Here is a 17,048-nt window from a genome sequence, read left to right as displayed (position 1 = left end):
TTAATAGCCGAACACCCTTTTTTTTTTTGGTATTTAATCAAAGCTCAGAGAACGTGAAAATGTGTCCGTGGACGAGTCCCTAAGAGAGGGAACTTAGGAAAGTAGTCAAATGTAAGGCACTTTAAAAATAATAAAACAAATAAAACAAAAATATTAAACTCAAAAATTTGCAATTATTTAAATGGATACTTACAAGTTATTTTCAGAAAATTATATCAAGGACTTAACTGTCATTAATTTCCTCTTTTATGACTAAACTATCATTCTGCCTATTTAATATTATTTTATTTCACTTTGTGAATTTTTTTATATTAATCACCTAATTATCACTTTCTTAAATAAATAAATAATTTTATTGTTTAAATATTATATATTATAAACTAGACAAGGAATTAGATTTATTTAATTTGGATAGTTCAAATTCCCTAAATCGAGACACAACGTGTTATGGGTTGACTTTGATAAAGTCAAATGACGTCGTAAGAATGCATTGGCTCCATATATTCCCATCTCAGTGCGAAGATTCTCGATCTGTCTATATACACGTATAGATATATATTCTCATTCTTCGAGCACTTGTACATATCAAGTTTTGGGTTTTACAGATTTCACTTCAAGCATTGATCTGAGAGGCCAGAGTAATATACATCTAGATCTTGAGCCATTTTTCTTTACCTTGTTTCTGTTATTTTCATTCCATATTTGATTTTCTTTCCTTTAGCAAAATGATGTCTTTTTTCTTTTGGTATAGATCACAAATCTTCCAATGGCGCTGAATGTAAAAGAAGCATCTTCCTCAAACTCTTCTGACTCCAATTCAACACAAAACTGGAAGTTTGACGTGTTTATGAGTTATAGGGGTTCAGATATTCGCATAAGCTTCGTAGGGTACTTATATGCTGCGTTATGTAGGGAAGGATTCAAAGTTTATTCGAATTATTTGGATGATCTGTCGCCAGTTATCACAAATGAATTCCTAAAAGCAATCGAGGATTCTCGTTTTGCGATTGTTCTTATCTCTCAAAGTTATGCAGATTCTGAATTTTGTTTAGATATGCTCCAACATATTCTTGCCACAAGAAAACAATTAGGACAACAAGTTATTCCCATATTTTATGGTGTAGATCCATCTGATCTGAGAGATCAAAAAAAGAGTTTCGCTGTTGCTTTGGACTTTTGGGAAAGGAAGTTCCAAGATGACGTACCACACAAAGTGCAAAAATGGAAGGATTGTTTAACAGAAGTTGCTGACTTATCTGGTTTCAATTCCAAGGGATTGTAAGTGTCTATTACTCCATTTTCATTGTTAATAGAAGGTTTTAGGGACAATTTGGTCTCTAAATTATAGGGTTAAGAGGGTCTGAAACCTTAAACTTATTTTTGGTGCAATGTTTTCATTTATCTTTTAAAAACGGTACAATGTTTCCCTAATTCTTAACAAATTAACTTTTATTGTTAATTGACCATAAAATGAAAAAAAAGACTTAAAAATGATAGAAAATGATCAAGAAAATTACAGAAAAGGACTCATAAAATACAGACAAGTTTAGTCCTTTTCTATAATTTTTTGGTTATTTTCTATTATTTTATGGTCAACTAACTATCAAAATTAAATTTTATTAAAGGTAAAAGTAACATGACACCATTTTCAAAAATTAAGGAAAAATATTATACTAAAAATGAGTTTAAGGTCCTAGATTACGCTCATGAATCTACAATTTAAGGGCCAAATTCTCATTTAACCCTTAATTAAATGAGGGGAAAATTAGAGGACCAAATTAAAAGGATTAAAATATACTCCCTCTATTTAAAAATGTAAAGGATTTTTTTAGAGGTTGAGTGTTAAAAAAATGTGAAATATTTTTAATTTTTGAAGTGTAATTAGTGTACTTTTCCCAAAAGTGATTATAATAAATAAATTACTTTATATTTATTTAAAAATGAAACGCCCTATTAAAAAGAATAAATGTGAAAAGATGATCTTAATTTGGAGAAAATTAATTATTTTATTGGGAGTGAAATTAAGTTAAAAATGTCTTATATTTTTTGATAAAGAGAGTAACTTTTTAAAAATATTAATTAACATCAAGTTTTTTATTTCGAAAATTGCAGCAACATATTCTAATTTCAAAATTAATCAGCATTTATATTTTACCTTTGTGTTGTATTTTGGGATTGTAGGTACGAAGCAGAACTAGTTCAAAACGTGGTCGAGCATTTACGGATCCAATTTGGACTACGTAATTAAAGTGAGACAGTTATTGGTCGGAGAATTTATGAAATACAATACTGTCTGTGCGCCAGCGCGTGGTTTCCTATGTCATTTCATATGAGATTGATATTGGATTAATAAGTAAATAAGACCCTGAATTATTGTCCAAAATTATACTAAACCCTGAACTCTTAAAATATATAAAATAAATCCTAAACTTTTAAATTCATAGCAAAATAAACCCTGAACATTAACTTTTTTAACATCGTTATTGTTTACACGGGTACTATAACAATTAAGATTAAATTCCTAAAAAAATAAACATGAACAGTGCCTACGTGAATAGTAATGGTGTTAAAAAGTTAATAGTCAGGGTTTATTTTACTATAAATTTAAAAATTTAGGATTTATTTTATATATTTTAAGAGTTCAAGGTTCAAAGTAATTTTCGAGCAATAGTTTAAAGTTATATTTGCTCATTATTCCTTACTCCTTTAATATGATTTATTAGGTGGGGATAATATTTATTTTTATTCCTATTTATAAAGTATCTCAAGTATCCATCTTTATCCTTTTTATTTTCATTAAATATTGAAAAGGTTATTAAATAACAGAGTATTTTATATTTAAAGTATGTATATTTAGTTGAAATAAAATTAAAAATTTGTTAAATTTTTATACAGAATTAATGGAATTAATGAGATTTAAAATTTTCTTTAGTTACAATGAAAATGCTGAAATTGAGCTATGACTAGTGGGAGTATTTTTTGTTTTCTTGTTGGAGTCCGTCTTCTTATAAAATTGATGCGTTATGAAAAAGAAAGTCTAGGTTTTTGTGTGTCGTTTTATATACGCGGTGTCTTATTTTATTTTTATATTATTTTCTAACTACTTCCATTATTTTTTTCCTTATTGAATTTTTTTCTCCTCCATGATGATTTTTTTAAAAAAATATCAATCTTGACATAAAATATAAAATTTATGGAGAATCATATTATTTGTAAATTATAGATTTGTCCTCAATAATTCGGCCATTCTTAAAAAAACCTTCTTCGTTCATTTTATCAGGCTAACCAAATTTTTTTTCGTTCTTTTAATTGTTTTTTTTTCACATATTTTAGAATAAATTATGTTGTATTGAGCCACGAGGAATTTAGCAAAAGGGAGGGAGGGAAGACCACCAGAAAAAGACAATATTTTCAGGTAGAATCACCTTTTTTTTTAATTTAATTTGTAGGGAATGTATTGTTGGCCCAATATCCTTCACCGATCCCATTATCCCAATGTATTCTTTTTTTTTCATATATTAAGACAAATATAAAGAAACATAGTGTACAGGAAAATGTCACTTCACTTGGCTAAACCAAGGAGAAAAACTAAATACAGAGTAAAACAAATCCTCATGAACTGCTTGGAATTGATGATATTGAAGTTGATTGACACTGAGACTTGAGAATGTTGCTAGAAGAAAATGTTACTTATTAATAATATTAATTTGCATAGCAATATTAGAAAGAGTATGTGCTGAGCACAATAGGAGTTAGTCCACCAAAGAGCTGTCCTTAAACAAATGAAAAGAAACTGAGACGCACCGTGAAACCGTTTCCTCACCAACTTATCATTGATGAATTGAGAGTTGAAGCATATTGCAATAAAGTAAGAAAAAAAATACTTTCTATCCTTTCGAATTTCTTGAGCCAAATTGTCCACAACTGACAAGGTGGTACAAAAAGAGAATGAGGTTAAACCAGATGTGAACTAGATGAAGAAAATGACCTTGATGCTGAGGAAGAAGGCCATCGGCAAATATGATCAAGAAAGTAGCACTACTCTTGAAATCTCTTAGCAAATATTAGAGTTAGGAGATGAACATTGATGGATGATAGAATTCCTCAATAACCATAGCTGATTGATTAAAATGATGATATGCCAAATCAAATCATAATGTGAATCCATGAAAAGTTGCTTGAAAGTAGATACTGAACGAGAGATCAAATTCCTTGAAAGCTGAATTCTAGATATTCAATCCACCAAACCAAAGAGATTGGGCCAGTTCACAATGAACAAGATCACAATCAACAGTTTCCTTATAACATCTTAAAATTTTAAACAAGATTAATTAGACTGATTGAGGGATAAAATGGTAAATTAAGGTATATTCAGGTTATTCATAGTGGACAAATGACCATTGGGTCTATTGGACCCTAAATGAGGCTTAGAATTGGACTCTAGACACTATTGAGCCACCTTGGACCCAAATTAAAGGGCTAGAATTAGGGTTCTCATTCTATGTCATCCACTGCCATGAATGACACATGTGTCAGGCATGTTGTAAATTTAAATACCAAAATGCATCTAAGCTGCAAAAAACAAAAAGAAAGAAAGGGTGAACAAGAGAGAGATGTTGGAGCTCTGCTAGCTAGTGCTTGTGTTTTGCAAAGCTTTTGGGCCATTTGGAGCTTGGAATCAAGTGAGTAAGCTTCTAACCTTCCTCTCCTCCCTCTCTTGAGCGTTTTTGTGTAGTTTCTTGAGAGCGTTTGTATGGAGTCCAAAAATGGGGTGAGTTTTATCTAAGTTTCTAACTCCAATGGGATGGTTGGACGTTTATTTAAGTGACTAATTATTAAGTTAGGCTATTGGGGTTGTTTGGTGATGCGAATGATAGGTCTAGAGTTAACCCTAAAGCTAAGCAGCCTAGTTAATGATAATGGGATAGTCTAATGGTATTATTTAGACTAATGATTGGTTAAATAAGTTAACGGAAGTTAGAAATGAGCATGGGTATAGCCAATGACCATAATGGGAATCTTGGGATTAGGCTTTGATTAGAGCTAATTAAAGATTATTAGACTTTGATTACAGCTAATTAAAGTTTTTGAATAATTCTATTTTGTGTTATTAATAACATATATTTAATATTTTTTAAGTATATATATTTGGTAAATAGATCTTTAGGAACATATTGGAAATCAATAAGAGTGGTAGACAAGAAAAAAAAATGAAATCAAGTACATGCAAATACAAGTAAATATTCCAACTTTATTCCTTAATTAGAATGAAGATTATAATATTGGTTTAATGAATTTAATTTTTTTTATTTTTTTATAGTGTCCTCAACAACCAGGAAGTATAGAGTGCAGTTATTATGTGATGCCTTTCATGTATGAAATTATCACTCAAAGTATTATTTACTTATTTGATCAGGTAATAATTTGTTAATAATGATTATAATTATGAAGTTGGCCGTATACTTGAGTTATTATTCATATATATATATATTGTTATTAAATTTGCAGCACTTCCATAGAGCCATATTCTAAGCAAGAGTTGATACATATACGCAATATTTAGTCTAGTTTTTTCTTAAAATTAACAGGATTATAGTAGAAACCTTCTAGATATTTGTATTGGAAATGTAAATTTTTAGTTCATATGTTTTAACTAGATATATTTGTATTAGTCTATGAAATTACTGTTTATTTATTAATGCAAGTTTTGTAAGTAAGAGATGCATATAGTTATAGGTGATACTATAAAAAAATATAGTACTTACTGCCACAATTATTGTTATAACTATAGTAAAAGATGTATCTATGACGACAATTGTGACTACAATTGTTGCCATAATTGCATCTTCAAACGCATCTTTTGCATAGGTGAGCTAGGTCCTGTGATAAAAAAAGATATTTTTCGTCACTTGTTGATGCTATTTTTTACCACATGTGAGTTGGAACCTATGGCAAAAAATAGCATCTTTCGCCAACAGTTCCCTTTGACCTATGACAAAAAATGTCAATTTACTATCACACAATCTTCTACTATATAACATCTTCTGTCACCAAAAATACGTTTTAATTATAGCAAAAAATGCATTTTGTACAAATGATAGATTGACTAGAGTAATTGAGCTTGTTGGGAGCTCATTTGAAACTATAACAATGTAATATAACTCTTTTATTAGAACAAGCATAATGTTTACATCCAATCGATTGGTCTAAGGTCCAATCACTTACATGATACATACCCTTAAGCTTATCGCATAGAATCTTTCAAGGGCATAGAAATGAGATCAACAAAGAAGCATAACTTTTTCCCCAAAAATTATGTAATGAACAGTTTTCTAATGATGTCGTCATCAATAACGCCTAATGAAGGAAATAAGAGGATCATACACAACTTGCTTAGCATTTTCACCAAAAATGAAATCCGAATGAGCATAATTATCTATAAAGTTCACAACAAGCTTATCTTGATCATGATGTTGAAGGTCTTGTAACCAATGTTTCACATCTTCAACATCAGATAAAGCATCAGCTCCTCCATTACTGAAGAAGAGAGGAATATCATTGGGAATTCTTGACATGTCATAAAATGGAGGGCTTGACTGTCCGTAGTGTTTTGTGTTCTCATCTTTGTCCATGTAGTCATACATTGTTACGTTTTCTCCTCTGATCACTGTAATAATGGTCATTTATATATGTATATATATAGTTAGAAATTCTTCGACCATTTCATGAATAATGACATAAACAATTCTTCAACTTTAAGAAATAGAGACGCACACATGATATATGAACAAAAATATGAGTTTCATATCATTCAAATTTTTCACTCAACGTTTTTTTTTTTTTTTATTTTTAATGAAAACTGGATAAGTTGGGTCTTGAAAGCTTAATAGGATCAAGATGGTAGTCCACTTTTCTTAAAGAGGTTTTATTAAAAAAATTACAAATTAACAACCAATTTTTGCCTCACATTACCAATTTTGTTTATCTCTAAGTAAAGTGTACCATTTGAAATATTCATTTTCAGCATACTTTTGCAATCAAATACCCATCTATACTAATATTTAACTATTACAACATGATATATACACGCGCGCGCACCCCTAAGCACTTATCATATTCTACCACTGCTCAAATATAGCGAAAATAAATTTTATTTTTACTAAGAAATAATAAGAAATACTACCTGCACGCACATATGTATATGCCAGATGAAAATGATAAAATAATATTATATAGGAATACTTACTTTGAGAGAGATGGATCAAGTTCTTTGTAGATGTTGATTGAGGTTCATAATCAAAAAATGTTGTGGTTATTGCAGGGCTTTGGCAGCAATTTGGACCTGAAACCATAACAAAATGTTTATTTTACTTTCATCAAATTTTTGAAAATTTTATTATTGTCATTCACATTTTAAAAAATAAATTATTTGTATTTCATTAAGTTTCAATCATTATATCAATATATATATTATTAGTGTTTATATATATATATATATATATTTATAACAAGTTATAACACTATCGTCCTTGGATATATATATATATAGTAGAATATTCATTTTTAAAAATTCAAGATATTTGTATAGTGTATAGTTTAACCATTATTTAAATCAATATCAATATTTGTATCAATCATCAATATGAATACCAATATATATATATAATTATTATCAATATTAATATAAAATATAAAATTTATAAGGGGGAATGACATTTGAGGGCCAAAAGATTGAATTAGTTCAATATTAGGACTAATAAATTTGAGAATACTAAAAGAAGGATTAACTGTCTTTTAAATAATTTCATACTCTTATTCCTTGGTTTTCTCATTAATTTGTAAGTGATTCACCTATTTATGAAAAAAGGGGAAATTTTATCTTCTATTTATTTGGGGGGGGGGAGGAATAGTTTTCATGACTTTGAGAAGTTTGATGCTCATATTCTTTAATTCATAACTTGGTAGATATTAATTTGTAAAAGATTCATCTATTTATAAAGGAAAAACGATAAGTTAACTTGAGAAAAATATTATTTTTTTCATAAATACCAGCTAGAGATATTATTCTAATTCTTTGATTTAGAACTTCGTAATAGTTAGTTTACAAGTGAGATTCATCATTTCATTAAAAGAAACATACCAGTAAATTCACTATTTGGGTCAAATCACTAAAGCACCTTGGGTCCTTTTGTTTCAAATTTTCAAATTTGTTATCCTCAAATAAAATTAATTCAAATTTTTTGTCCTTAAAAATCATTTCCAAATTTATAATCAGTGTCCAAATTCATAGGTCATAACATGTGCAACTTATTTCCTAGGCCTTATAATGCTTGCTATATCATGTTTTGTCATTATATAACTTTTATTGAAAAGCGAAAATATAAAGTATCTGATAACATGTAAATGTCAGTAATATTATTGATTATATAATACCACATAGATGAATGTATTAAATAAACTCAGAAAAACTCTATCACATACGTATCCAATTTTATACGCAGTAACTTCCATGTTCTACACACACAAAATGTTAAAATTAATTTTAACCACCTTATTTCATGTAATTTTTCATCCCTCATACATATATATTAGCTAGCTTCTAGATTCATCCCTGGATGTTCAAATGTGTAAATCTCTCCAAGGTTGTCAAAATCTAATAGGTAGCATATATTTTTTATTATAAAAAATAAGAAAATAAGAAAATTAAATTTAGACCTATAAAATCAATGTAAACAATTTACAATATTAGGTCATGATCATTATTAAATAAAATACCTGTGTATAGGTTGATATAATTGGAGCAATTATTAGTACGGCAAAATAGTTTGATAACCATTGTGATAGTGGTCTTGTGTTCATGTATGTATGAGAAGAGATGATCAGTTGAAACACATACATGCATACATATAGTAGCATATGTATGTATCATGTATGTCCACTTAAAGAAAATATTAAATTGCAAAATTAAATGTCAATCTTCAATGAATCATATCATGAATTTAATGTGCTCTTTTTTCATTACTTATGCCCTTGAAGGATTTTGAGCCATACATATATAGCTTACTTCAATTTTAGCCATAGTGCAAAGTAAACTGAACTATAGACAAAGGAAAAAAAAATTGATTTGCCATTAAAATCTAACCAGGTGAATGATACTTAGGTTCAAAAGATGAATTTAATGAAAATTATCTTCGACCAAACAATTTTAGTTAAATAGATTAGTTGTATGTAGATTTAGATGGTGACAAAAGAGAAATTCTTATATAGACCTAATGCATCATGTCATATATATTCTATCCAATAAAAACTTGTCATGTTACACTTGCTTAATCATATAAAATCTAATATATTATTGTCTTTAATGACTTCAATTTTAGAACAAAGTGCCTCTTTAATTTCCTATGTTCTCTCTCTCTCTCTTTCTCTCTCACAATTAATGACATAGTTAACTTATATTTAGAGCCATCTGATATGACATGTTTTTATTGGACAAAGCATAGATGATATGGTACATCAATTCACTACAAAAAAATTGACTTTCAGCGGTGACAAATGTCACCGCTAAAAGTTAAAAGGTTGCCGCTTCAGCGATGACAAAAAATTACCACAATGTCGCTGCGAGAGCTCTAGTCACTGATTCAATCTGCAGCAACAATAAAAGTCGCCACTGAAAGTAGAAAATCGACAGCGACAAATGTCACTGTAGAAAAGTTTTGTTATAGCCAAACGATAATTGTAACATCCCAAAAATTTTAAGACTCGAATTTATTTTAAAAAAATAAAATAAAATATTTATAATTAAATTAAAATTTAGAATAATTTAATAGAGGTCCAGAGTTTGAATTTTTCTCATCAAAGTTTGGTTTTGTTTGATTTTTAACTATGAAAAAAATTATCAAAGTTGACCCGGGCTTTTGTGTTATAATAAAAATGTTGGGCCCTTTATTGTAATTTTTCCCAAAGTCTAATATCAGCAATTTAAGAGGGAAAACAGACACAGAAATGCAGAAAAGGAAAAGGAAAAGAAAGGAAATTCGTGAGAGAGAGAGAGAGAGGAAGAAGAAAGGAGAAAGAGAAGGAGTTAGGCTCGGATCCAGGAGACTTTGCGGCCGTTGCAAGCTCGACTACGCGATAGGTAAACTCCCTACTTCAATCCTCTTCCCTTCCTCTTTGTTTTTCTCAATTTTTGGAAGAGGAAATTTGTAGATTTTGATCCCAAAGGCTTTATTCTTGTAAGCTTTTATTTTTTTGGATCCTAGGGAGGATGTTGAGTCTCTATATAGTGATCTAATATTTTGAGTGGATAATTGGATGAAAAGAGGTGTTTTGGGCACAAATTAAACTCTGAGAGATTGGGTTTTGCTCCTCAATGGCTTAAGTCTATTGATTTAGTTATAATTTTGCTATTTGAGCCCAATAAGATTTAAATTAAAGTTTGGTTTTCATTATAAGGGCTAATGGTGAAAGTTGGTGATACTAAGTGAAGGTTTTTAATTAATTAAAAATTTTATAAATTAGAAATTAGGTTAGTGATGTCTAATAAATGGTTTTGGTGGTTAAGTAATATTATGTGAATGGTTGGTTTAATATATGGACCATTAGGATAGATTATGACTCATTGACCCAAGTTATATGACATGAGTTATAGTCTTCATTAATGTTATTTGTCATGATAAGTAATGTGGATCACTTATATGCTGTAGGGATTGCTGGTGGAATTCGTTTGGAAGTTAAGGAACAAGCCGAGCCCTATTTTATACAAGAGGAACCCTTTTGGTACCAAAGGATTGAGGTAACAAGAAAATTTATATTTCTTATTACTTTGTTTTAGCTATTTTTGAATAAATATTACTAGCTATCATGCATTACATGTTTTAAAAGATTAAATGTGCTTTATAAGGGGTTATGGGGTACTACTTTAATTATAGTGCAAATATGTTTTTTAATTGTTTAACAACAATATTTTTATGGAAACGAGATTTGTTTACATGTATTTTAATCATAAGGAATAGAAGTTGCACTTAAGGAATTGTAACTAAGTAAGGTACCTTAGATAGGCTAAAGAATCATTTAAGGGAGATTCATAAATGTTATACTACCTTAGAATGTTGAAGTGGTCAATACTCGGGAAAGATAGACACGAATAAAAGGCATAATCTCGATGGGAGTTCACCAATGAGAAGATGTGGACTTTTGATATTCTATGGCACACTGCCAGTACTCAATGTTGCCTTATGTATTATGGGCTCAGTGCACTAAAGTAGTTAATGTATTGAGTGTTCGACACCTCTCAGTGGGGAAGGAAATCCAACATATGAATTGTGAGGTTGAGTGTCTAGGCCAAGATAGCCCTCACATGGAGAGTAAGTCGGGCTGGCTCTGGAAGGGAGTTAGCTTTGACTGCTCAAGATTCACGTCGAAGGGGCATAGGTGGTTCGGTGGATTAGATCGTGCCTTAGATTATGTTTTGTGCCTGTGGAGGTACAAGTAGGTATAAGGTTTACCTGTGAGTTAAAGAGTGCCAGGGGGCATTCTGTTGGTCATGAAAGGCCATACCGGCCTAGGTCATGCATTCATACATTTTAAATGGCTAAATTATATACTATGTTGAATTTATTATTCGCTTATTTGATTATGGCTTGCTTTGTAATAATCAATGTAGATTTCTCTGTTACTGAGACTGTGGTTGTCTCACCCCTTTCTTTTCAATATTCTAAGTCCAAGCGAAGGAATCAGTGAAGGACGGGGAAAGGAACAGAGCTAGGGGTTGTTTGTGAATTGTAAAGAACTGCAACCTCTTTCTTTTGAGCAAATCTATTGTAATGTATTTAGGATTAGGGTGCCAGTAGGATATGATTATGTATATGTGCGTGAGTATGTGTGGATTGTATAGCTTGTGTATGAATTATTAATTGCTTGTAGACTTGTGGCTAGGAAACTTGGCTATAGTATGTGGTTTTGATGGATTTATTTAGTAGACCAAGTTTTCACTACAAGCAAATATTTATTTTGATATATATGTGATTCCACAAGCAAATGCAAAGTGGTTATATTGCAAATGGTATGTTATGGGCAAACATATACCTTGGATAGAGAGAGTGGATACGTGGGCCCCACAGAGATCTCTGAGCCAAGTGAAAATGTTTAGCATGTATATTCATATGTGTATATGATATTTAGAATAGTTTTGGCCACTCTTGTGTGATTTGTGCATTTTGAGGGTTTAGGGTCCATTTTGGGAAATAGCACCCAAGTGGTTAAATTTTGGTATAAAGGGTTTTTCTACCATTTAAATGTTCTATCAGGTGTGTGTAGTCCTATTTGACGTGTCCAAAATGTTGCCACAAGTTTGTGACCATTAGGATGAGATTTGGACAATTTTGAAAATAGTTTTTATCAAAAACCTGCACTTTTGCATCCAGGTGTCCAAATCTTAATCCGACCGTTGGATTTCTCTAAAATTTGGGTCACAAGTAAAACCTTTTATAAGCTTTGTGTGGGCTTTAGAATCACTTCAATCGGATATCGAACGGAAAAATGGCACACTCTGAAATTTGGTCCAGAGGAGCTGTCATGACAGCAAAGGTGCTATTATGACAGCAATATATGTTAATATTGCAACATGCACGAAATTTAATCCGTCCGTTGGATCTTTTCAAAATTTGGTATGCTAATAGTACTATTTAAAAGTGACATGTGAAATTTAGAATCACTCCGATCGGAGGTCGGATGATGAAATGGTGCACCCCAAAAAGTTAGTCCAGAGTTGCTGTCATGACAGCTTTTTGACAGCAAAAATAGCCAATCTTTTAACATGTCTAATTTTTAATCCAACCGTTGGATCTTTTTAAAATTTGGTACACTTATAGTACCCTTTAAATGTGACGTGTAAGCTTTAAAATTACTTTGATGGGAGATCGAATGACGAAACGGTGCCTCCTAGAAGTTGGCCCAGGAGGGCTGTCATGATAGCATCTTTTTATTTCACTTTTGTCTAGCTTGCTTCCGTGCATTATAGGTAGAACCTATAATCTTTTTTAAAGTTTTAAATGATTTATTTCTTAAGTTGGTTAGAGGATAAAATCCTTAACAACACTTAATTTATTTGAATTATATGATTTTTGAATAACACTCGAGGCAAGTGTTACAATAATCACCACTGAAAGTTGAAAATCGACGGCGACATATTGTTGCCGCAAAAACCACACATAAGCGGCGACTATTTTTTCGTTGCTGAATGTTAAGTATCAGTGATGACATTTGTCACCGCAGAAGCTACCAATTAGCGATAACTTTTTTGTCGCCGCTGAAAAGTAATGTTGATTCTTAACTTTGAGCGGTGACTTGTATGTCGTCACTGAAACTTATAACATAAGTTTTTTTAAAAAATTATAATATATTTTAAAATATGTTAGTGTCGCCACTGATTCTCAACTTTCAACAGCGACTTGTATGTCGCCACTGATTCTCAACTTTCAACAGCGACTTGTATGTCGCCTAATTCTCAACTTTCAACAGCGACTTGTATGTCGCCACTGAAACTTACGCATAAGTTTTTTAAAAAAATTATAACATATTTTAAAATATGTTGACAATCAATGGTGACACACTAAAAAGTCACTACTGATTCTCAACTTTCAACGACAACTTATATATCACCGCTGAAACATACAACATAAGTTTTTTAAAAAAATTATAACATATTTTAAAATATGTTGACAATCAACGGCAATACTAAAAAAGTTGCCACTAAAAGTTTGACTTTTTGCAGCGACATGCACTTATCACCACTGAAAGTCTGACAATCAGTGACGACTATATCTTGTCGTCGCAAAAAAGTCACTTTCAGTGGCAACTTCAAATGTTGCTACAAAAAGTCACACTTTCAACAGTGACTTTTACCGTCACCGCTATGAAAGTTGAGAATCAGCGGCGACTTTTTAGTGTCACCGCTAAAAGTGATTTTTTTGTAGTGATTCCATGCAAGAATTTTTGAAAACATAAGAATTTCAACCTCAAATAAACTACTTAAGTCTTATGTGTCACTCCCAATAATTTGCAACTGCTGAGAATATCATGTTTATTAGAACTAACTCAAACAATATTTGTAACTTATTTTTGACCAAAAACATTTTTAGTATGTAATTATTAATTATTATTAAATTGAATTTTTGGCACTAATGTCTAGCCATCTAATCTATATATATATATATATATATATAGTTACTAGCCATGGAATTACTTGCAAAATATGATAAGAGAATAGAGTTGCTTACCCATTACTGAGGTCAAATTCAAATATTCCATTTCGAGCATTCCCTGTTATAACATAACACATAAACGTCAACAGTCAAGCACTGGAAATTTTTAAACTAGTGTCACTACAAAAAAAATTGACTCTTAACGACGATATTTCGCTAAAAAGTCGCCACAATGTCACCGCGAGAGCTTCTGTCATTGATTCAATCTGCGGCGACAAAAAAGTCGCCGCTGAAAGTTGAAAATCTATGGCGACATTTGTCACCGCCAAAAATCAAAAAGTTGCCACTGAAAGTTTTCAAATGCGATAAAAAGTCACCACAATGTCGCCATGAGAGCTCTTGCCGCTAATTCAATCTGCGGTGATAATAAAAGTCACCGCTGAAAGTTGAGAATCAACGGCGACAATTGTCACCGCCCAAGAAACCATGCATCAACGGCGATATTTTTGTCACCGCTGAAGCTACCAAAAAGTTGTTGCTGAAAAGTAATGTTGGTTCACTTACACACATGACCACTACGTCACCGTCCATGTGGCACCCCACCTCACGCCACGTGGTACCATGTCACCCTCCACGTAAGGCCCCACCTCGCACCACGTGTCGCCCTCACCTCACGCCACGTGGCACCATATTATGTCCTATCCACTTAGTTTTTTTTTTCTTTTTTTGACACCAAAAGAATAAATATTTCTTCTTGGCTTTACTTTTTTTTTTTTAATGAAAATTCTTGGTTTTACTTGAGATAAACGGCAGGGACCATGTTGTTTGGATCCTTCATCATCTCAGTTCATTTAATCACATACTTTAAAAAAGCATAAATTGGTTATATTAACTGAAAAAAAATATACGGGATAAAATATTAAACAATAAAAGTTTGAAAATTCATTCGTTCATTTTTAAATTATGAGAATTGAATCGACAAAAAAAAAAAAGATTATAAATAAAACCAAAACAATCACACCGAATAATTATATTTAACCAATTTTCTTTTGGTATCATAGTAACTTATTTAATAGATGTATATATTACAATAGATAATATTTTATAAAACTAGTACAATATTACCCCTTTTTTTGACAATCAATCCTAATTAATGCGTGTTAGGAGACTCATTTTAACCCAACATTAACCTAAACATTAACTGTTAAAAAATGGTAAAATTGTAAAAAATTATGTGCTATATTGCTTCATAGTTTTTTTTTTTAAATAATGGCCCTAACTATTTCGAAAATGCTTTTGCGACAAGCATGCACTTTAACCATATCCAAATATTTTATGATGATAATTTTTGAACGTCACAACAACAAAAAAAAAAACTAAATTTTTCATATACCAAACAAATTTTATGATCAAATCTTTCAACAATTTTTATTTAATATGTAATAAAATTATTATTATTATTTTACAAATAATTAAATTGGACTATTAGCTGAACTGAAATAAATCTGGTGTCCCAAAAATATTGATCAAATTTTTGAAAATTGGGAGTGTGGTTCATTCCCATTCATATTCAAAGAGTTTATCATTGATATATAAATGATTTATCATTAAAAATTTATAAGAAGTTTATCATTAACATACAACGATATATAATTGATAAATTTAATAAACTGGTCATAATACAAAATATAATAATGTTACATTGTTTGATTAGTTTACTCCTATAGCATGCGTTATACCTGTAAAAGACCCTTATTTTACATAAAAATATGTAAATAACTTTGAACTATTATATATGTATATGTGTGTGTATGTAAAATAATAATAATAATAATTCTATTAAATTTAAATCAAAACCGTTAAAAAGCTTGATTTAACGGTGAAAGAGAGCCCCTTGATACATGTTTTTTCGCCGTCATGAAACTTACCACGAAGAGCCCATGTTGCCGGAAACCGGCGGCTATTTCCCGGCGACGACGAGTTTGATAGCCCCACAGGAATTCTCTGCATGCTAAGAACATAGCCATCTTGTGTGGTCACCTAATTAACCCAAGTAATTAACGAACAAAAATTACTTAAATTAATGTCAATATATAATAATTTGTAGTTACGTTGTATATTTCTATAATACGGAATAATGAACTTAAATTTAAAGCTGTATATAACATATATTCTCACCAAGTGTTATTCACAAGTATATCCTTGTTTCTCCACCAATAAGGAGCAATATCTTCACCATTTGAATCTTTTGCGAGACATAAACCAGAAAATAGAATGAAGACAATCGTCGCCATGATGCTTTTCCTAGGTAGCTTCAAGTCCATTACTTCATTTTATTACACATGTACTCAAGAAATAGATAAAAAAAGAAGAAGAAGAAAAAAAAAGAGTTTCATTATTGTATCGTTGTGGCTGTAATTAATATACAAGCATGTAAGTTAAACTAATAATAAGATTCATCATACACTATTTTTTATAGAAAAAAACTCATTATACACACTATGAATAGCATTAATGTGTGTATGTTTGACAAAATTTAGAAAATATGTGTAGCTTAATTATATAAACATTATTTTATCAATTATTATCTTTAGAAAATTATGTCTATTAACAAATTTTAACTTTTAAACGAAATTGAGTAAAATAAAGTCACTACAAAACTTATATTTATTCTAATTTTAAACAATTTGTATAGGAATGTTCAATTAAAATTCTAAAAAACTTATTTTTTTATATAATTATGTTGAAATTTGAAAATTATTAATTTATCTTTATATTATAATTGTTTACTCACTCTTCCAAGTTTTTAAATAAATTTAAATGATGAAGTAATGAGATATTTAAACA

General features: G+C 30.4%; 1 protein-coding gene across 2 annotated transcripts; it reads left to right on the top strand.

The window, feature by feature from the left end:
* The first annotated feature begins 540 nt into the window (after positions 1–540).
* On the top strand, positions 541–2,343 carry LOC129298338 (TMV resistance protein N-like). 2 transcript variants are annotated; one of them, XM_054936741.1, is made up of 3 exons: positions 541–638; positions 752–1,278; positions 2,182–2,343. In XM_054936741.1, exons 2-3 carry the CDS (start codon positions 767–769, stop codon positions 2,246–2,248), a joined length of 579 nt encoding a protein of 192 aa, XP_054792716.1. In that variant the 5' UTR covers positions 541–638; positions 752–766; the 3' UTR covers positions 2,249–2,343. The 2 variants fall into 2 exon arrangements, with proteins under 2 accessions (XP_054792716.1, XP_054792717.1); XM_054936742.1 differs by lacking the exon at positions 541–638 and having other exon boundaries at positions 645–1,278.
* Positions 2,344–17,048: the final 14,705 nt, after the last annotated feature.

The sequence above is a fragment of the Prosopis cineraria genome, unplaced genomic scaffold (assembly GCF_029017545.1).
Source record: "Prosopis cineraria cultivar Desert tree isolate PC_DT_omini unplaced genomic scaffold, ASM2901754v1 PC778, whole genome shotgun sequence".
In the NCBI taxonomy this organism is placed as follows: Eukaryota; Viridiplantae; Streptophyta; class Magnoliopsida; order Fabales; family Fabaceae; genus Prosopis; species Prosopis cineraria.
The sequence above is the reverse complement of the archived record's forward strand: the minus strand, read 5'-3'. Positions and strand labels throughout refer to the sequence as shown.

Bases quoted from the DNA above. Each gene is read 5' to 3' on its own strand.
- LOC129298338 (XM_054936741.1), top strand. From the start codon at position 767: ATGGCGCTGAATGTAAAAGAAGCATCTTCCTCAAACTCTTCTGACTCC. The intron at 1,279-2,181 runs GTAAGTGTCTAT...TTGGGATTGTAG, and splicing joins GGTTTCAATTCCAAGGGATT to GTACGAAGCAGAACTAGTTC.